The sequence below is a fragment of the Carassius carassius genome, chromosome 49 (genome assembly GCF_963082965.1).
Source record: "Carassius carassius chromosome 49, fCarCar2.1, whole genome shotgun sequence".
NCBI classification, from domain to species: Eukaryota; Metazoa; Chordata; class Actinopteri; order Cypriniformes; family Cyprinidae; genus Carassius; species Carassius carassius.
Window position 1 is genome coordinate 1,159,134 of NC_081803.1, and position 23,264 is coordinate 1,182,397.

Consider the following 23,264-nt stretch of genomic DNA (forward strand, 5'->3'; position numbering starts at 1 on the left):
CACCGATGCTTTATTTAATCAAAACACATCTGGTTTCCATTAACATGGGCTTTTAGATCATAATGCTGCGTGTCATTTTTGGGGATTGTGCTGTGTGGAGTTGAGAGAAGAGTGAAAAAATGTATTTGAACACGTGGTGATCTGTATCTGTCAGCTTGCCATCTCATCTCATCTCATCTCATCGACAGGCTGAATCTAATTCTTGTCTAAACTCATTATGATTACATTCAGTTATGTAATATACATATTGTTGGAAAATAAAGGGTTGGTAATATATATATTTTTTTTTATTTTGAAAATGCTTACAAAAGGTTGCATTTGTTTAATTAAATATACAATCTGTAGAGAAATCTATGAAGAATAAGAAATCTATGAAATGACAAATCAAAGTCTTTATTGTCACTTTTAACAAAATAATAAGTGTTATTTTGTAATATTTGTATCGTTTTATATGATTAGAAACAGATTTATAAAAATATATATATTCTAGAAAATAGTTTATATATATATATATATATATATATATATATATATATATATATATTTTTTATGTATAAATTTTTATTATTTTTTATTTATTTATTTTATTTATTTATTTTTTTTTTTTTTCATCTGAATAAAAGGGGTACAAGAGCCCAAGTTTATTTGTACAGTGCATTACTTTTCACTTTAAATTGGATATTAGTTTAGGTATTTATAATAAATTACGTTTTATTATGAATGGCACTTTACTTTGTTTATATTTATTTTTGTCATGTCTATTTTTTATGAAAATTTTTAAAATTAAACTTTTTTTGGGGGGGGGGGTATTTTACATTATTTTTTAATGTAATAATAAAATGAGACTTAGTAATTTCATTTTTAATATTTGTATTTTTTTTCTTACAATATCCAGTGACACAGTGCAACGTATAGTGTCTTTTAATGTATTTCTTTTCTTATATGAAATATCAGTTAATTTCAAATTAGTTTTATGTTAATATTTATTTGAACAGTGGTTTTCACAATACATATTGTTTTATATAAATGTCATATATTATACGAATGACACAATCTCACTAAAACACATGCTGTTGGACAACTGTTACCTCTTTCATGGCCATTTAGATAATAAAAAGACTTTGAGCTTTAGAAAGCATTAGTATTTTCCAGCCGGATGCAGGTAAATGCTATAATTGCAAGGTCACTTAGAGTTGTGTGTTATTAAGAGGCGATCTCTGTTCTCTAAAAGAACATCAGGGCAAGTATGACAGGAGATTTTAAGTATTAGTTACCTAAAAATGAAAATTGTTATTTACTCAACCTCGGAACATGCATGCATCTTTATTCTGTGAAACACAATCTTTCACCATATTAACCTGAAACAAGCAATCCATTTAGCTCATTGCGAGGATAGTCTCATCTAAACGCTGCCAATGGGGCAAAGATGATCTATTTACGGCCTCAGACAGACGGCTACAGCTGAGCAAATCTCGTCTGGAGGCCACAGCAGTGCAACTCTGAAAAAGATGGATATGTTGCTCATGCAGAAGAGAAAGTCATGAGAGTCTCTTGCCATACTTTAGTTCAAGGAATGTGGCAACAGATGAAGAGATAATTGAGCAGAGGGATAATTAGGCTACAGAATATCAACCTAATGCACAATAACCTAACTGCAATACGCGTTCCTTTTTAATAATGTTTTAAAACATTTACTTCATGTTTTTGTCCATTTTGGCAAAACATATTTGCCAGTCACTCTGAAAAGATTAGAATTGCAATTCAGTCTAATATTTTACAGAGTAGCAGTATAAGGGGTCGTTCACACCAAACACGATAACTATAATGAAAACTATAACTATAAAGTTATACAAATCTATCTAGTTATATGAGAACAGGGAAGTCCACATCATAACAATAACAATGCAGCGGAACATAATTGGTCACTTTCAAAAAGGTTTCTTTTTTTTAAGTTGACTTTTATGGCAAAGTAGCAAAACTACATCTCTTTTGATGCACTGAAGTGAACTTCAGGGAAAAGCATAAATACTACAGAAGTGCTGAATATGGTGCATTAATAATATTTATATGCTGATTGATATTATATATCATATTATTCTGCATGAGCTGCCTCTTTCAGCTTGTTCTGGCCGTGGCTCAGAGTTGGGTTGAGCGCACCTCTGCTGTCTGCCTTTTAATGCACACCAGGGAGGCTTTTAATTAATGTCTTTGTGTGCACTTTGGATTGATAATCTATCTCTCTCTTTCTCTCCTTGGCAATACATTATCTAAATGTATTTTGCGCTGACAGGATGTCTGCTGTGCATAAGCACCTGTCCTGAATGGAGAAGCATTTAAGTAGTTGCAAAAACCAAATCTACTGAATCCATTTGTCCCGCTTGTGGGTGTAACATTGTGAATTGTGGTTTTCATTCTTTGTGGGCATGTTGTTGTGTAAGAGGTTGGATAAGTGTGCTGTTTGAGTGAATGTGAAGATTTATACATGAAATTGTTTTTAAAGGAGTAGTTCACCTAAAAAATATTATATTTACCCTCGTGTCATTCAGAAACCAAATGAGGAAGTTTTAGTGAAATGTTCAGGCTGCTCTTTCACAGACAATGAAAGCATATTGACGAAAGTCTGTTAAGCTCCTAAAATGACACCTGTATACTATTATAGTAACTTTGACTGAAGAACAGACAAAAAAATAAGCCATTGCCCTTCACCATACAATAACTTTCAAATCCTATGTATCATAACTGATGCCAAACCTGTTACATGCATTTTAATGTCCCATATGCAAATTAGATTTCAGAGATGCATCTCATCCAGAGAGTAAAATTTTTAGCAATATTGAATTAAACATTTTTATTTTATTTCATTTAATTTGCTTGACAGCCCTGTCCCAGCATGAAGAGCAGCATGAACATTTTGCTGTCTGTTTTCATGAATACATACTCCCAGTTTGGATCAGTTTTAATTCAGTTAATGCTTTATTCAGTAGCACATGCATTAAATTTATCAAAAGTTACAGTAAAGACATTCACAATTTTACAAAGATTAGTCGCATCTGACATTGAAGACTGGAGTAATGATGCTGAAAATTCAGCATTGCATCACAGGAATAAATTACATTTTAAAATATATTCAAATTGTATGGAGCCCGGCACATAACATGCCAGAAAAAAAAAAAAAAAATTACTAATTTGCTCCCTCGATTTATCGAGGGAACAAATTAGTAAATTGTGCACTATATATATATATATATATATATATATATATATATATATATATATATATATTGTTGTTTCACAAATTATTGTTTTTACTGTATTGTTGATCAAATAAATGCAGCCTTGGTGAGCAAAAGGGACTCATGAATACTTCTGTACACATATATTTTCTTTCTACCTTTTTGCCTTGCACATCAACAAGAATAACATTTAAAATAAACAGATGCTAATTATTAGTAATTCAGAAACATAAAAATGGAATGTTTCCCATCATTTATAAATCCAGTAAAATACTAATTTTGGCTTGATAGCCAAGAAAATGAAGTAGACTCAACTTCATTAAACTATTCATTAAACCCTGTGTCTTCAAAGCATCATCTCTCTGTTGAAATAAGCACCTGTTCTTTTTAATGAAGTTGCTGAATGTTTGACTTTAACGACTGAATTTTCTCATCAGCTCTTAACAAGCAGTACACCGGCACCGATCGATGGCATCAGTAATGTAATCACCTCCCTTTGTGCTTTACATCTCTGCAGTGTGCAAGCCAGGCTTTTACCGATTAGGTCTTCAGACCAAAAGCTGCAGTAAATGTCCTCCCAGAAGTTTCACCAAAGTGGAGGCCTCCACCTCCTGTCAGTGTGAGCAGGGATACTACCGGACCCAATCAGACCCCGCCAACATGGCCTGCACAAGTAAGAGCTAAAGGGATAATTAACCCTCAAATGAAGATTTACTGTTAATATAATAACCTTCAGGCCGTCCAAGATGAAAGTGACATTTTTCTTCAGTAGATTTTTGGCTGTAACCGTGGTCCTTGGTGATTCATAAAATGCAAGTCAATGGCTACTGTCACTTTGAGAGTAAAAAAACCTTAACAGGCAAGACAAAATTAATAGCTGTGGCTGTTGATGATATATTGAGGTCTTAAGAAGCAAAATGAAACTTTGCAAAAAACTGAACATTATTTACAACATTACTGAGTGATGTCCAGTTCACAAACGAATCATTTGAACCGGTTCTTTTTGGTGAACTAGTTGAACCAGTTCATTAGAACAGTTCACTGCTGGAGCAGTTACTCAATCAAAACCCAATTTCAGACGCCTGACAGTCACCCCGACTGGAAATGAGCTGAAATAGCAGCGTATCTGATCCTGTGATGAATGAACTCATTCAGTGCTTCAGTTCCTCCAGCCGTCACTGAACTGAGGAAACAGTTTGACTCAATGAGCTGCGTCCATTATTGGGTGCTTCAATATGTTACGTCATTGCGGGATTATGTAAACGGACCGGTGAATCGATTATTTGAACCAGTTTATGGAAACAAGCTGTCTGAAAGAACCAGTTCACAGAAAAAACTACCTAAGGCAGGTAGTGGTGTTGAAAATAATATTCAGACCAATCATTTGGATTTTTCTAAGACCTTATAAGATCATCAGGAGTCACTGGTATTAATTTATATGTTGCCTGACGTGCCTTTTTTATTATTTTTTTTATTTATTTTTTGCCTCTGAAAGTGCCGGTACCCATTGACTTGCATTATATGAATCACCGATGACCACAGTTACTGCTAAAAATCTGTACTGTTCTACTGAAGATAAAAAGTCACCTACATTTTGGATGACCTGCAAATGTACATTTTTGGCTGAACTGCTGATCTATTGCTTTAAGTGTATTCTCATGCTATATTTTTGCTACAATATTTAGAATTTTCTCATGGTAATGTATTGTCTTGCAGAGGCACCCTCAGCCCCACGTAATGCTATTTCCAATGTGAATGAGACCAGCGTCTTCTTGGAGTGGAGCGCCCCGGAGGAGACAGGCGGTCGGAAAGATGTTCGATACAACATTGTGTGCAGTAAGATCAGCACAGATTCGGGCCAGTACGAACCGTGTGGAAGTCATGTGCGATATCTGCCTCAACAGATGGGTCTGAAGAACACCTCCATCATGGTCATGGATCTCCTGGCTCACACCAACTACACATTTGAGGTGGAGGCTGTGAACGGGGTGTCAGAACTAACGGCCCCTTTACGCCAGTACGTCTCGCTCAATGTCACCACCAACCAGGCCGGTGAGTAGATTCATCCCTCTGGAATTTTGCCCATTACATGCTAAAGCTTTACATGACTGTTCATACTGTCTGCAAGAGCTTATGTAATGAGAAACATCTAATAATGAAACTGAATATTTGGCTTGAAATAATTATTTTATATATATATATACAAACCCGATTCCAAAAAAGTTGGGACACTGTACAAATTGTGAATAAAAACAGAATGCAATGATGTGGAAGTTTCAAATTTCAATATTTTATTCAGAATACAACATATGTCGATGACATATCAAATGTTTAAACTGAGAAAATGTATCATTTTAAGGGAAACAAGTTGATTTTAAATTTCATGGCATCAACACATCTCAAAAAAGTTGGGACAAGGCCATGTTTACCACTGTGTGGCATCCCCTCTTCTTTTTATAACAGTCTGCAAACGTCTGGGGACTGAGGAGACAAGTTGCTCAAGTTTAGGAATAGGAATATTGTCCCATTCTTGTCTAATACAGACTTCTAGTTGATCAATTGTCTTAGATCTTCTTTGTCGCATCTTACTTTTTATGATGCTCCAAATGTTTTCTATGGGTGAAAGATCTGGACTGCAGGCTGGCCATTTCAGTACCCAGATCCTCCTTCTACGCAGCCATGATGTTGTAATTGATGCAGTATGTGGTAGAGCTGTAGTCAAGTCCAGCTTTGTCAAGTCCAAGTCCAGGACTAGTCGAGACCGAGTCAAGACCGAGTCCAAAGAGGTTCGAGTCCAAGTCCAAGAGACAGGGGTCTCCAAACTAGATCCTGGACGGCCAATGCCCTGAAAAGTTTAGCTCCAAACTGGCCTTAACACACCTATCTGGAAGTTTCTAGTGTGTCTAGTAAGAGCTTGATTAGCTGGTTCAAGTGTGTTTAATTAGGGTTGGAGCTAAACTCTTAAGGACACTGGCCCTCTAACACGGAGTTTGGAGCTGTAGGGTCAAATTATTTTTTATGTACTTTATTTACATTTTATTGAATTTGTAATGCTGCTGTTGCTGACATTATGTCTGTGGTTAAAAATTAAAATGACTGATGCCATGTTGCAGCGCACACACATGCAAAGCTCGGGATATGATGCATGTTCGCGGTTAAGGCTAGAAGGGATACATTTGGCTCTACTGGGCATGCGCACATTAATACAGCAAAATGTCACACTGTACTAGGGCTTGCATAGACGAGTCGAGTGCTGTCGGAAACAATCGACTACTCTAGCATATATTAACCATAATGCATACAAAGTGTTTGCAAGTACGACGTGAATCTTAGGATTACAATATTGCATGGAGCTGTTACTTTCTATGACCTTATCTATGTTGCATGTAAAAATATGCAATGTAATAATTAGGGTTGTGTCTGAAGCCGAATACCTTATTCAGAATGGCACGGATAATGGCTTGAAAAACGAATAACGGACAAGGAATAATTCTGCCTGAATACTCGGCTGAAGCTGGCACAGTCTGGCGTTTGCTAGATAAGTTGAGTCATGGGATCAGCGCAATATTATACACAGACCTGTAAAGTCACGAGTGTGAAGTGAATGAATAAAAACTTTATGAATAAAAAGAGCGCAAATCAAACACCGCATTGCTGTTGTCTCTCTGTGCGTCTCTCAGAAATCAGAGCTTTGCAAGAGTAATGTCACCTATAACAATACATCATACACGTTATATTATATATATATATACACAGTATACAAAAGGCAATGATTTAAACCTTAGGCTACGATATGAAACGAATGAATGGAATAAGCACAGCGCGCTCACCAATTAAACAGCCGCGCTGTGTGTCTCAGTCTCTCAAAAACTAAACCATGTTATCTCTCAAAAGCAGACCAATAATCAACTTAGATACAGATACATTTTCTACTTGGCCTACATGTTTGCATCTTTACCTTTCGCTAGTTTGCGCGGCACACGCACATTTGTTTAGTCAAGTTCACTAAACTTTAAGACTCGCTTAAAGTGTTCTGCGTAATGAAAATATGCACATTGAATTGATTCAGTCGTGTTCAAATAATCACTAAACGATTGTCGTGACATCTCTCTGCTTGCATGATAAATATTATTTTAGAAATTAATAATTATTTTAGTTTAACACTACATACTTGTTCAGTTATAACTACGAAAAAAAAGATAAAAAGTCATAACGGTCTTATCAAGTAACTGTACAACGTCCGAATGCAGATACGGAAAATGTTGTGGCTGTTACATGAAAGTTTAAATATGTAATGTCATAATTATAAAGTTTTTTTAAATGTACATGTGTAATTGTTGCATAAGGCTTTAAATGAGTGTTTATTGATTAAAAAACTATTTAATGTGTTTTCATTTACAATAGCATGAACCACGAGTAGTCGAGTAACTCAAGTATTTTTTTAAATAAAACAATCGACTAGTAGAAATCAGTAGTCTTGCTATACTGTACAACATTAATTAGTATTTCATTATTGTAAAGGGTAAGTTTAAGGCTGTCTAGCTGTAGACGTAAATAAAACACAATCTAGAAAATTAAATTAGAAACATCTAAACTTTTCAGAAGCAGCAAGTGCCCATGCACATCCTTTCCCGTTCAAAACTGAAAGCTAAGCCAAGATGGAGAAACAGCTGATCATAGCTGTACAAAGATAGCCATTTTTTAAACGAATTTATCAGCAGAGCTACTGCAAGGGATTTTTAGTGCTGGAAATCCATTTATCCGTGACAACTCTGAGTGCAAACGCAACGAGTCCGAGACAAGTCCGAGACGATAGAAAAATGTCTCCAGTCCATGACCGGACTCGGGTACTACAGCCCTAGTATGTGGTCTGACATTGTCATGTTGGAAAATGCAAGGTCTTCCCTGAAAGAGACCACATCTGGATGGGAGCATATGTTGCTCTAGAACTTGGATATACCTTTCAGCATTGATGGTGCCTTTCCAGATGTGTAAGCTGCCCATGCCACACGCACTCATGCAACCCATACCATCAGAGATGCAGGCTTCTGAACTGAGCGCTGATAACAACTTGGGTTTGTCCTTGTCCTCTTTAGTCCGGATGACATGGCTTCCCAGTTTTCCAAAAAGAACTTCAAATTTTAGAGTTTTAGCCGGCAACAGTGAATGGCACGGTTGATTATGTTCATTGACAATGTTTTCTGGAAGTATTCCTGAGCCCATGTTGTGATTTCCATTACAGTAGCATTCCTGTATGTGATGCAGTGCCGTCTAAGGGCTGAAGATCACGGACATCCAGTATGGTTTTCTGTCCTTGACCCTTACGCACAGAGATTGTTCCAGATTCTCTGAATCTTTGGATGATATTATGCACTGTAGATGATGATAACCTCAACTTTGCAATTTTTCTCTGAGAAACTTCTTTCTGATATTGCTCCAATATTTTTCGCCGCAGCATTGGGGGAATTGGTGATCCTCTGCCCATCTTGACTTCTGAGAGACACTGCCACTCTGAGCATAAGCTGGGCATGAACGTTATATATTAAAGAAATAAAAAGCCACATTTTACAAATATTTATAGTATACTAATTTATAAATTGACATGTTGAGTAATACATTAATGCACGTGAAATACTTGATTATTCAGTACATTTAAAGGTAATGTATTTTGAATGGACTAAAGTTCAGTTTCATCTTTAAAAATGTGTAATTATGAATATATTCATATAAAAATATATGCTTGTCAGTACATTCAACAGTATGTTAACCATATTTCAAAATACAATAGAATAAATGATGAAATTACGTATAATAAGGTCCTACTTCTTAAACTCTTCATTTAATTAAGCGTCTGAACAAACTGCATTTAGTTTGAAATAAATTTCTAAATTATTTAACATTTAATGATTTCAGAAATATTAAATTAATATTCTGTTATATTATAATATATTGGGCTTTACAAAAAAAAAAAAAAAAAAAAAAAAAAAAAAAGAAAAGCCCACACATGGCCTTGATCATAATATTAGAAAAGGAAAATCACTTCAGGGATGGTGGAAGTCATTCGATTTTTGGAAAGCTCAAGAAAACAAACATTTTAATTTTGAATAATGTGCATAATAATACTACAATTAAATAAGGACAATTCTTATAAAGTAAAATTATATTATTATTATTATTATCTAGATTTTTTTTTATGCTTTCTGACCAGTCAATTTGTGGAATTTATGCTATTTCTCATGTTTGTTGTGTGACATCTTTTTCACATATGTAAGTTCAGGGGTGTGTGGATAACAGGGGTAACCGGCCCTAAACCCTTTTCAATACAGTGGCACCTTTTCTGACTGCTATTGACTTTACATTAAGCTAATGATGACCCTAATTTGTGGGGAAGTCGTGGTCTAATGGTTAGAGAGTCGGACTCCCAATCGAAAGGTTGTGAGTTCGAGTCCCGGGCCGGCAGGAATTGTGGGTGGGGGGAGTGCATGTATAGTTCTCTCTCCACCTTCAATACCATAACTTAGGTGCCCTTGAGCAAGGCATTGAACCCCCAACTGCTCCCCGGGCGCCGCAGCATAAATGGCTGCCCACTGCTCCGGGTGTGTGCTCACAGTGTGTGTGTGTGTGTGTTCACTGCTCTGTGTGTGTGCATTTCGGATGGGTTAAATGCAGAGCACAAATTCTGAGTATGGGTCACCATACTTGGCTGAATGTCACTTCACACTAATGGACACTGAAGCGTAATCTGCTTTATCTGAAAGAGAGTCTGTAACTGCTGTGGTTTGGCAGAGATGGCGGGGAGGGATTCCTCCGTGTGTGTGTGTGTGTTTGTGTGTGTGTGTGTTGAGTCTGTTGTGTGTATCATGGAGGTGTTAGTGTTGATAGGGCTTCTTTGAAATGAAAGGTTTTCCGTAAGGCGAGTGCAGGTTGCAGCAGACTATAAGCGCTCTGCCGCTGCGGTCAGGATAATCCGTTTGGTCTGTGTGTCGAGAAGTGGTCATGTTTTATATGATCTGGATGGCTGGAGGCTAAACGAGAGGTTTGGCTGGAGTTCTGAGACCAGATGTGCTCACAAAGGTGCTCGACTGTCTGAACGTGAATCGCTATTGAAATATTGAGGGGGAAAACAGGCTTTTATGTGTTGTCTGACTGAAAATCACTTTTCCATTATCTTGCTTTTGTCTTCCCTCGTTTGAAGCACAGCTCTATTTGAGGATCTTTTGTAGGCCAGAATTCTAAGCAAATGCATTATGGGACATTCCAACAATGCAGTGCATTGCGTTTATGTCTTAATATATTGTCTAAAATATTAAACTGACAACCTTTCGTTGTCATGGTATCATAATTAAATCTGTGTTGTTGTTTTTTTTTTAAACAAAAAAGGTTTAAATATCATCGATTCAAAATAACTAGTTTCTTATTAGCATGCATGTTACTAGTATATTGGCTGTTTATTAGTACTTATAAAGCACATGCTACATCAACTAGTTTATTGAGGGAAAACTCTAAATAGTGAATAGTGAATATATGTGTTACGTAATTTTCTTTCTGTAATCATACTAGAGCAGAAAGTCAATAAAATGTTAAAAAAAAATTTTTTTGTGAAAATTAGAAATGTGGCATTGGCAAATAACTGAAAAAAAAATTAAGTTGACATAAATAAACTACTACTACTATTACTAAATACATAAATACAAAGTAAATAGAAATATATACATAATAAAAATATCAAAAGCACATAACATTACTAAGAAAAAAATTGTAATGTAAAATGTCTATGTAACTTCAAAATATTAAGAAATATTAAGTAGCCTACATTAATTTTAAAATAAATTTCAAAATATTTATAAATAGAATAGTATATAAATCATATAAAAATATCAATGAATTAAAAAGAGAAAGGTTTATTATATTATATGCAGTTTATTAAGCAATACTCTAGCTTTCTATTATTTTATTATTATTTAAATATTTTAAATCTAATTGTTAAAAGCAAAACAGTTGTCTTGGGAATTTAGTTTAACTTTTGGAGGGAAAACAAACATCAGTATTAGCAATGCGTTTTATGGATTTAGAACTTTTTCTTTTTTTTTTCTTTTTTTTTCGCCCAGTATTTGATTTGTATCACACTCTGTAATGTTTGATATGATCACACAGTTTGGTTTTATAATAATATTGTGATGACAATGCAATAATAATGGTAAAATAACTAATATGACTCAGAAATACATTCTCAAACATTTGCATTGTATTCTTTAAGTTACAAAAAGAGACAAAAGGATCTTGATAACATAAAATAAATACTCCTGGCTGTGTTGCATTGGTCTGTCAGATTCTTATTGTCATTATTGAATGCTTTGACAATCGAAGCAATGTTAAACACCATGAAAACTTCACACTGCTAGTGACCTATATAAATCAATATTAGAATAGGGAAGAGTCGCTCCAGCTTACACACCCACAGCGCTGCAACACAATAACAGACGCAGGTGCCGTCAGCCTAAAACATTCATTTTCACTTTGCCCAATCCATTATCCTTAGCTCTTAGGCCTTTCTTGCAAACATTTACGCACAGCCACTGCATTCTAATTTAGGGAGAAATATTTAACATCATATTTGTGCCTATTTCTGTGCCGATGCATCTCTGTCACAAAAGCGCAGCAGATGCGGTTACGAGGCGTACAGAAACAGTCTTAAGGTGCTAATTTATTTCACTGGGCTTGTGAGGCTCCATTTTTCTCCTCTGAAGAGGCGACTCCAACATCTGCTCAGCTCATTAAGTTACTCTCAAATCAACAGAGGAATTATGCTCTTTAAAACACTATTAATTATGACAAGTAAAATGATAATTTTTGCAGCACAAGACGAGCTGCCACACAGTCAACAAAGCTTGTGTGCGGAACGCTAGCTCGCTAATGTAAATCTTTACAAAGACGTAGATGACATAAATTCTGTTTTTACTTCACAAGTGGAGGGATTTTTTAGAACTGGGAGCAGATTGTATGGGTCGATGGGTTTCGAGCGGGATTTCAAAACAAACTGAATAGTTTGCAGGTGCGAGTGATTAGCGTGTAGCATTGGCGTGCCTCTCAAGTGCTTAGGGTTGCCACCTTCAATACTGAAAAATAAGGGACGCCGGGGGCGTATATAGTCTATTGTTAATTCTACAGTAGCCTATTGAAGAATGTACTCATTTAAATTAGTTAAGTTGTTTATTTGCTTCACATAGGCACTGTATTTTTATTATTAAATATACCTCTCTTGTCTCTTAGAGCAGGGAATTACACTAACCTTTTTCACTGGTGGCACTTGCGCATATAACTTTTTCAGTTACTGGCGCAAAACATGATTTGGTTGCAATTTTTTTTTTATAGTAAGCCGCTCTGGATAATAATGAAACTGTATTGCATTCAAATGTGCTTTTTATTTTGCTTGCCATCTTTTAAACCACATGCCTTCTTGTTTTATTTCTTACAGTACACACTGCAGTGCATTGGTACCTAAACCCAGGGCCGCAGCTGGGGTTAGAGGGGCCCTGGTGCAGGTTTTACAGTGGGCCCTGTCTGAAATGGTTTAATATTTACTGTAGGTTCGTTCTATTTATTTATTTTTGCTATTTATACAATGTTTACTTTTTATTTTTTTTGTAAACTAATTTAAAAAAGCATTGCATAGTCTTCACTGTAAAATAAAATACACACAGTCAAACCAAAATGTATTCAGACACCTTCAACATTTCTCAAATTATCACAGTTTATTTGTTATAGTTTAGAAATTCATATTAAAATATGACAAGAACTCAGAGTTAAACTGTCAGAACAAATTCATCTGGATAATGTCAGACAACTTTGATAGAAAGATATGTGGTGGAATCAACCAAAACTTCAGAAAACTGTCAGTATGACAATATTTACACAACTATTAATACTTTGTTGAACAATTACCAAGCAAGCAATGCTTAATTTTGTTCAGTCTGTGGTGTGAAAAGGTTGCATTAGAAATGAAAGAAAGAAACACTTAACACTTATTTCACTGGTAGTCTACAGTATGAAGAATTTTTGGGTATAATATTTCACAGTTCGCAGTATTGCTATACTCACTTACATATTTTAACTAGAGTCCTGCACCCACCAGTAAAACAATATAATCAATTATATTTGATTTTTGGTTTGACTGTGGATAAATTCTTGTTAAAACTACAAAGTAATTCAATCAAGAGCAGTGAGTGATTTACTTTCATTTTCCTGGATTACTATTAAAGACACTGACAGCAGAGCTAGTAAATTAGGCGCGGTCACTTTAAGAGACAATGCATCCATTATAGGGATACACATCCGATTTCTTTCCAACTTTTTACTTTCAATTAAGACATAACCACAGACTTTTCGAACAAACTTTCCAAAACAGTCATTTTGACATATTTAGTATGGAGGCCTACTTGTCGGTAAAAAAGCAAGAAGACTTTAAGACACGTCTCTGCGTGTGTCCTGAACACCGCGGTGCTGAATTGAGTTCTTTCACATCATTTTCTGCATGTTTAAACTGCGATTTATATTTGTTTGTTCAGGTGCAGGAGGACGCGAACGTCCTGAAGGAGAGCTTGGTTCAGTGTTGCTGTCTGTGCGACGTGGCTCTCTCGTGTGCACCGAACATAGCGCGCGAGTCACCAGCTGCTCAGTTCAGCTTTCCCGCATCGCGGGGCTGAAGACAACTTGATGTGTTGAATGCTCAGAGCACCTTATAAAGCATATTTTTAAAATACACTTTTCTGTTTTAATAAATGATCATAGTAAATCATAGCATATTGCCTAAAACATAAGGTAGGTACAAAAATAATCAGTGATACATTTGCGACCTCATAAAAATTAGGGTCGCAATGTCATATCAAAAGGTCACATATGGGACCATTTTGGTCGCAGTGTAGTTGCCTGCTCTTATTAAAATAATGCTTATGTGTTTGACTGTACACCTTAACCGTAATAAACTGGAGCCATCTGGAGCAGCCTCCGCCATTCTTTCAAATCGACTCTCTGCCAAGAGACCTGCCCTCCTCTGACTCTGATTGGCCGTGAACCTGAAACAAACCAATCAATCCAACGATGGCAGCGTGTATTACCCAATCGGGCTGAATAGGACGAGTCTTCACAGAATGCCGGTGGGATGATTTACATGAGATACTGCATTGAAGACAAATCCAAAAATACAGAACAAAACCCCACCCCGTATTGATTCAAAACGGGACGTGCTATTTTATTCTCAAATACGGGACGTTTCCGTATTTTAAGGGATGGGTGGCAACCCTACAAGTGCTTTCCATGATAAATGACGACAGACGCATGAGTGGAGACATTTGTGGAGCTCTTTTTAACGAATTATTTTGTGAGCCTTGACTATTTTCTCATTGACAGATGAGTGCATGACGCATCGGTCTGAAAAGAGTTCTGACACTAAGTATTCTCAAAGCCTCTCAGCAAAGCTCTTCTGGCATGCGGCTTGGAGCACTTGTGTTTTACTAAACTCAGCACTTCCGTCACTGGATCGTTTGAGTCTCTGCAGATAGTGACCTGGTCAATTTTAGGGATTTACTATTGTAACTAAAAGTAGAAGCGCGACTAACTTTCAACTAGTTGACAGACTTGTTTTTAAATGGTGTAGCTTTCCATTAACACATGTTCACTTTCACAACCAGTAGTGTGTCACATTATATTGCGCAATACACATACAGCTAAGTGTGCTAATATCAAAACATGCTTGCTTAACATGTACAGTTTCTCACATACAATGTTACAAAGTGCCTTTACCTACGTTTCTGCAAAACTTAAATTAAAAAAACAAACCTCCCTTACTGTACAAATTGCACAATTCGTTGCACAATATTATGACTTAAAAAAATGTGTTTGCATGAAAATTGATACTTTAAATGTTAGTCAAAAATACAGCTTCATATGTATGGGTTTGCTTGGTAACTCTCGCGATATAGCATTGCACTTGTGAGGTGAAGAGTTCAAATATGAATCCTGTGAAACTATAGTTTAACTAAATAGCTTAAACCAAAATAGAAGGAAGTTAAAATAGTATGGTTGCATAAGCAAATGTATTTTTAAATAACATTTGCTTTTGTTAAAATTATTGGGTAGGTTTAGGGTTTGGTTTGGTGTAGAGTTTGTTATTTTTAAACACGATAGAGCATTCAACTTTTAGCAACACTGAACAACTGCAATATGTTCCTGAAGCAACATAATAAAAGTGGTGCAATAAATGTCTGTACCAACATAATAAAAAGTGCCACTGCCACATATTGAACATGCATTTCACTGGACTTTTCATTTTGAAACTGTCACAAATCTTTCCATAATGTACATACTATCAATGTTGTGTCACCACCAGCATGTATTTCCAATTAGCCTGGATTTGTAGTGTCATTTTGATAATCGATTAATCTAACGATCATTAGAATGGTTAATCAACTAATCATTGATTATTTCACTGATTAATCAGTAGACATTTATGATTATTCAGCTTTTGCAATTAGTTAAAATATTTAGTTATACATATTCTAACAAATAAATTATGGCAATCACTTCAGGTTTTGAAAGTAATATGTATGGAGTCAATTTAACGCTGTATATATATACGCAAAAAAATTACGTTTTGCAAAAGAAAATAAAGTTTTGCAAACGAAAATCAAAGTATTGAGGAAAATAAATTAGCTTTTTGCAAACAAAAATTAAGAATTGCAAAACATGAAATGAAACAGCGCGAAAGCAATGATTGTGCAATACATATTTTCCTGCTTTTATTTTTATTTTGTGTGTCAGTCTATTGTGAGCTTGCGATACCATTTTTCCTTGTCGCTTCACTTTTCTGCACGTCTCTCTTTATGGCACTGTTTTGACTTGGGGGCGGAGTCAAAGGACGGGGGCGTGTACAACATGCCTCCCTGGAAGTGATGTCATCGGCCTGAGACGCAGCTCACTGATCCAGGTCCTGTCATGATGAGCAGAGACTTTCGAGTGGATCGTTTCTTTTTATTCAATAGCATTAAAACATTCATGTTTCGGTTTTATTTACTTTATTAACAAATGTCTGTGTATTAGCAGCGTTTGCTCAAGTTAAAGAAGTTGTTAACATGAACATCTGCTGTTTATTTCTCTCGATGTGCACACTTTTATAGCATTAAAATGTGTATTGTTTCATTTGGTTAACTGAAAGTGTTTGTTTAAAATCTCTTACCTTGTGGAAGGACGCCAGCGCACAGAAGCGTTCTTTGTCTACATTAGTTCAGAGGAAAACGCAGCCCTGAAGAGTTTTGTAAATAATATCCTATACTATAAAAGCCAGACATGCCAATAAAGCTTTGATTATGCTATGTGACAGGACTTTTTACTGGAAGTGTACTTTAGAGGATGAATTTAACAATAGCTATATAAATATCCTAACCCTATTATAATAAATAGTAAAATTATAAATGAATAATTTGCTAGTTTCATTTGTAAATGAAAACACTAATTTATCACAGAACGTTAATTAGGTAAGCAATAAACGAATTGAAAGAGGAAAATAAGCTTAACAATAAATATAAAAATATAGCCCTAATTAATATAATATTAAAATCAATTGATATTGAATGAATCAATGAATGAATAAATGAATGATGCAATATAGTGCTTTATTGTGTGTTGTTGTCCACCCAAAATGCTGTACAATCTTGTGGGGGGTCTCTCCTCAACCACCAGCAGTGTTCAACATCCACTTGGATATATTATATATACCGTATTTTCCGGACTATTAGTCGCACTTTTTTTTCATAGTTTGGCTGGTCCTGCGACTTAAAGTCAGGTGCACCTTATTTATCAAAATTAATTTGACATGAACCAAGAGAAAACATTACTGTCTACAGCCGCGAGAGGGCGGTAGACGGTAATGTTTTCTCTTGGTTCTAAATAAATGCGACTTATAGTCCAGTGCGACTTTTGTTTTTTTTTCCTCGCCATAATGTATTTTTTGACTGATGCGACTTATACTTAGGTGTGACTTATGGTCCGAAAAATACAGTAATGATAAAAATAATAATAGCCTTATATGAACATATATTACTTAAAAAGACATGATCAACGGACTGTTGGATGGATAAAAAATATTTTATCAATCTCTGATAATCTCAGGTTGTTCTGGTCACCCTGGTTTTTTTATTCATTAAACTCGTGGCCACGACATTATCACGTTCCCAAGAATTAATATCTCGTGGCCACGACAAAACTAAACCAAAAAGACTCATCTTAAAAGAAATATCTTACAAAGTTACAATGACAGTCATTTCTTAATTTATGCCAGTAGTTATGTAAATGAAAAATGAATTCGCGATGAAACTTGATTCGTAGACCACTTTAATGATGTAAGTTATAGTTTATGAAGTGAATTGCATTATTTTACATTAAAACTAGCAGTAACTCTGAACTAATGTGAGCAAAGAACGCTTCTGTGCGCTGGCGTCCTTCCACAAGGTAAGAGATTTTAAACAAACACTTGCAGTTAACCAAATGAAACAATACACATTTTGCTATAAAAGTGTGCACATCGAGAGAAATAAACAGCAGATGTTCATGTTAACAACTTCTTTAACTTGAGCCAACGCTGCTAATACACATGCATTTGTTAATAAAGTAAATAAAACAAAAACATGAATGTTTTAATGCTATTGAATAAAAAGAAACGATCCACTCGAAAGTCTCAGCTCATCATGACAGGACCTGGATCAGTGAGCTGCGTCTCGGGCCGATGACGTCACTTCCAGGGAGGCATGTTGTACACACCCCCGTCCCTCGACTCCACCCCCACGTCAAAATAGTGCCACAAAGAGAGACGTGCTGAAAAATGAAGAGCAAAGGAAAAACGGCATTGCAAGCTCAAACTAGATTGACACGCAAAATAAAAGCAGCGTTGCAGATAAATTAACAGATATGACCATGGAAAATATGTATTGCAAAATCATTGCTTTCGCGCTGTTTCATTTATGTTTTGCAATTCTTTATTTTTGTTTGCAAAAACCAAATTTATTTTCCTCAATACTTAAATTTTCATTTGCAAAATGTTTTTTTCTTTTGCAAAACTTTATTTAACTTTATTTTTTGCGTATATATACGGCGTTAAATTGACTCCATAATTATTAATTACAATTAATTTGTACAAATTCATATATTTGGCACACAAAATGAGATGACCGAGAACCCCTCTTATTCACCATTTATTTAGCTATATAAAAAATAACTGAATGACAAATCATTCTGCCAAGCATCTCCTCCAAGTCATATGGATAAGAAACAAAATTAAGGTAAGTGATAAGAAGTTTTATCTTAAGCTATTTTATTTTTAACATAATCTCTCTTAAAACACCTTGTAGGGTACTGAGAATCAAAACAGTCCTGAGGTAGTTCAAGCTTTCATATCTGCAAACTAAACTATAAATTTATTGAAATTTTCACTAATAAATATATTTTATTATTAGCTAGCTCCACACTGGAGAGCTGTTTTATAACAGAAAATCAGGTTGAAATTCTAACTGAAAGTGACACGGACTCTGGTTTTTCATGTTTAATACTGTAAAGCTGCTTGATTTAAACTGTTAGTTTAATGTTTAATTTTATGTTACTTTCTTCTTTCAGAATAATCCAATCAGAGTTATATTAAATATTGTCCTTGCTCTTCCAAGCCTTTCAATGTGGTAAGCAGTTGTGTGTTGTCAACATTTCAGAAGACGTGAAATAAAGTGTGCACATCTGTAATAAAACATCCCACAAACGGCTCAGGGGGTGAATAAAGATAAATATCTAGATTTCAAACGGAATAAACACTTTTTTTCACACTTCTGCTGACTGTAGGGAACCGGACGACATGCAGGCGGATGTCATAGTTCGTCAGCGCTGCGTGGTTAGTGACGAGCATTGAGAGTGAACAAAACAAAACGCTGGTCACGAATTAGAAGCACAAAACAAGGATTTGTAAAGAAAAACGACAGATGATTTTGAAATAAGCCAAGAGGAGACTGGTTTTCCTGTGCTAAAGTAAGGAAACATTGTTTCCTTTGCTCCTACATTTCCCAGAGGCGTGCGCAAGACACATACATCATCCATCTTCCGCCTGCATGTATTCCATGTCCTACAATCAGCAGATGTTAGAAAAAAGTGTTTATTGCATTTGAAATGTGGATATTTATCTTACAAAAACACATTGATTCACTACAGGGGAATTTTATGGGACGTTTTATTACAAATGCATGCACTTTATTTCATGTCTTCTGAAATGTTGACAACAAACACCCGCTTACCCATTGAAAGGATGGAAGAGCAAGGACAATTTTTATATAAATTTCCGATTGGGTTATTCTGAAAGAAGAAAGTCAAATACACCTAGGATGCTTAGAGAGTGAGTAGAAGATGGACAAATTTTCATTCACGGGTGAACTAACCCTTTAAGCCTATATATTGCACAAAGTAATAAGTTAGAGTATATAAATAAACGTGAGGTGACTGGACTTTACTGGAGTCCCGAACTGCAGAGCTTGTGTAACATCCACATTGCTGTAATCAGATGCTTTCTTAACTGCTGCTTTCACACTGTGGTCAGTTTTTGTAGTGTTTATTTTGTTATTAAGAGGAAAGAATGCAGCATATATTTACATATTCATCCAAACATCACTCAGCAGCTTCGGCTGCATTTGCTCTGAACTGAAGCACTGTGTTTTCTTCTCTTTAGCTGCATCCAGGAGGGCTGCATTACAGTCTTGCGCTACAGCGCCACACTGGTCAAACCACAGTAGTGCAGGTTTTTACATAAGGTCTTATAAGATCAAACAACTACTTGACAACAAAAAAAATTGTCTAATTTTTTTGTTGTTGACGTTGTTGATAATGTCGACTAATATATATATATATATATATATATATATATATATATATATATATATATATATATATATATATATATAAATACGATTTTGTAGTCGTAAATGAAACATAGATAATTTGAGTACAATTTAAGTTTTCAAGTTTCAAATCTATTTTTTTATTTTTTTTTATTTGTTTTTTTTTTTTATGGAAAACAAACGTCCTAGAATCTGCACTCTTGTTTCTAGACAGATGCTATTCATAAGGGCAGATTTGTTTGGCAAAGAGTTAAGGTTGTGTTTGGTAGTTAATGGTTCTCAGGTCAGGACTCTGGCTGGCACAGGCATCTGTTGGCAGGAGTTATGTCTCAGGCCTAGATTTGGCTGATGGGCCGCTCTGCTCTGCCAGGGGTTTTTCACTTGTTTCTCGGCAGTGCTCCCCAAACAACACTTGTTAAGAAACACACGGCCTGTTAAGATCCTGGCATTGGCAGTCATTCAGGGCCGGAGCGGAGGAGATGACCTTTCTTACCATGGCCCGGCACGCTAACTTCAATTAAATTACATGCAAATATTTGCTTAGAAGGTTTCACCTACACATAAACCAGTGCTGCCTGGAGTCAGTGTTGTATAGCCAAGAAGTGATGCCGATTTTTGATGCTGCTCACGCTAAGCTGGATTTGTGTTGGCAGCTGCAATTAACCAAGCTAAAGTGGCTCGGGTTGTGTGAAAAAAATACAAAAATAGCTTGCTACATGAGTGCTGTTTTGTCGGCTGGCACAGATATCAAGCCTTTCGAGTTTGAAGGTTCTCACACTAGATGAAGGTAACACTTCCCATTTGGAGGCATTAATCAAGAGTTCTATCATCACACTTCCTCTGACACGCTTCCTAGAGAATGCTGCCGTTCCATCTGTTAATGAACTGAGAGGTGGCACATTGGCAGGACTTTTGCACTATGAGTCTGTCGAGGACTTTATTACCTTTGCATATAGCTAACTGTGTTTTGTAACTCACTGTTTTACAACTGTAAACTGTTGTGAATTATTGACAACTTTTTTTTTTGTTCGGAAACTCAAGCTGTAACAAACAGTATCTAGACACTTTATCACACTTATTAGATGGTCCACAATGTACTCTGTGAAGTGTGGTAGATTAAATCTCTCACAAAGCTAAAATAGTGTGACATTTTACACAGTGGAATGTTTCACTGCTTTTGTGCTGGCAGGTCTGCACTAAATCTGCACAAATGTTTATATTTTCTGTGTTGTTTTTAGGGGAATATCTGTGGAATTAGATGGATTGTCATATATGGTGAAAAGGGCTTCACACTTATATGTTACTGAAAGTATGATCAAATCAGGCCAAAATACTCTACATGTTACAAACCTGCATTAGATCTAATGGGACATTTCATGTCATTCCACAGTTAATACAGTTTATTTATCATGTGACTTTCTCGGGAGCTGTGGCCCTACCTGGGCTTGACTTGGGGACTGGTACCCTCCTTGGGCTGGACATGGAGAATACATATCTTTCTTGATGCTGGTCTGGGGCTAGAGGCATCTCTCGACTCTGGTCAGGGGATAGAGCTGATACTCGAACGAACCAGGAACTAATACGGGTAAAACAAGGAAAAATAAGTCCAAGACATTGACGTGTGTGTATATATTTGAAGCTTAAAAATGTTGGTGTCCATTAATGGATGCACAGAAATTAATTAGAAAAATATATTCATTCTGAAAATGGGTTTAAATGACAAGAGGATAAGTAAATGCAGTTTTGGGGTGAGTTACCTTTTTAAACTTCAGCAGAGAAATCCCATAGATTTACGTTACGAGATAATCTCATGAGAATATAAAATATGATTTCAGGCATTCAGATTCTGTGTAAATCTATGGGACTGTGATTCCGTGGCCAAAGATTTTGCATGCCTACCTGTTTTCGTGTATTTGGATATATATTCTCACTCACTGTCACACAGCATGACTATTTTGTTTGATGGATCCCCTGCTGTTGTTTTTGTTTCTTGCCATCACCAATATAAATCAAAATTCCCTGTGCTGACCTTAAAGATTATTGAGAATCAATAACTCAAAGGGCCGTGTCTCCAGCCTGACTGAAAGTCAAACATTTAACAGGCTGCCAGACCATTTAAGTGGCCCATCTACCCTCCACAATACCTCTCTTCTCCTCAAGGCCTGAAGATCAGGTTGCCAAGTATACCGTTTCAGGCTTTTAAGATAGGAATGATTACAGTTTTGTCTGAGCAAAAAGGATACAGTTACTCTTTGTTTGGGAAAGAGAGGATGGGGAAAAGGCTTTTCTTTGCTTTCCTATCATGGGCTTCTATTGAGCTATTGGATCAGTGCCTGAGGGATCATCCAGAGAACTTAAACATATATAAGGAATATAAAGCCGGGTTTGATATCAGCACTTCACATATAAACAGATAGATTTTTTATTTTATTTTTTTTATGTGTGCTATAAGTGACACCAAACACAGCCATATGGGAGGAAAACTGAGGAGTGAAAGAGAGAGAATTTAGAAAATCAACAATTGAATTTAAAGTTTTAGTTTGCAATATGTTTTATGTGTTTATTCTACACAGGATGTGAGTTTTAGGATCTTTTTCTTATTTCTTAATCCCTACAGTGCAACAGGAACTAGTAACAGTATAAAGTTTGTCTCAAAAGTATAGGCCTATAATATATAATATCCCAGATATTATTAGCACTGTAGCCATACAGTATATATGAATCATTGCATAAGACACACCCAAAAAATAAACAAACAAACAAACAAAAAAAACTTAATACCTTATTAACAGCCAAAAAAGTATGCAAAAACACTAAATATCTATATAAATATATGTAGCCACTTCAGGTTATACTTTATAGTGATTTAAGATACATAAAAATGACTCTTACGCAATGAAATATGTGCAATGGTTTATTTTTACTAATATGCAGTTAAAACTCCATTTGAATTGTAAAACTATAATCTAACATTGTGAATATTTAACAAAGTTATTCTAAGTAGTATCAGTGTTTTATGGATAAATTATATTAACCATAAAATAATGTCATACTTGTTGAGTGATGTAATGTCTGGGACTTTATGACAAGAAGGTAAATCAGGACGGATTAC

General features: G+C 35.6%; 1 protein-coding gene across 2 annotated transcripts in view; it reads left to right on the forward strand.

Annotated features, from left to right (window-relative positions):
* The window catches only part of LOC132132263 (ephrin type-A receptor 5-like), a 99,162-nt gene that overhangs the window by 41,215 nt on the left and 34,683 nt on the right, over positions 1-23,264 (forward strand). For both annotated transcript variants that reach the window (XM_059544634.1, XM_059544635.1), the window contains exons 4-5: positions 3,751-3,906; positions 4,950-5,285. In XM_059544634.1, coding sequence (XP_059400617.1) covers positions 3,751-3,906; positions 4,950-5,285 — 492 coding nt within the window. The remainder of the gene's footprint in view (positions 1-3,750; positions 3,907-4,949; positions 5,286-23,264) is intronic.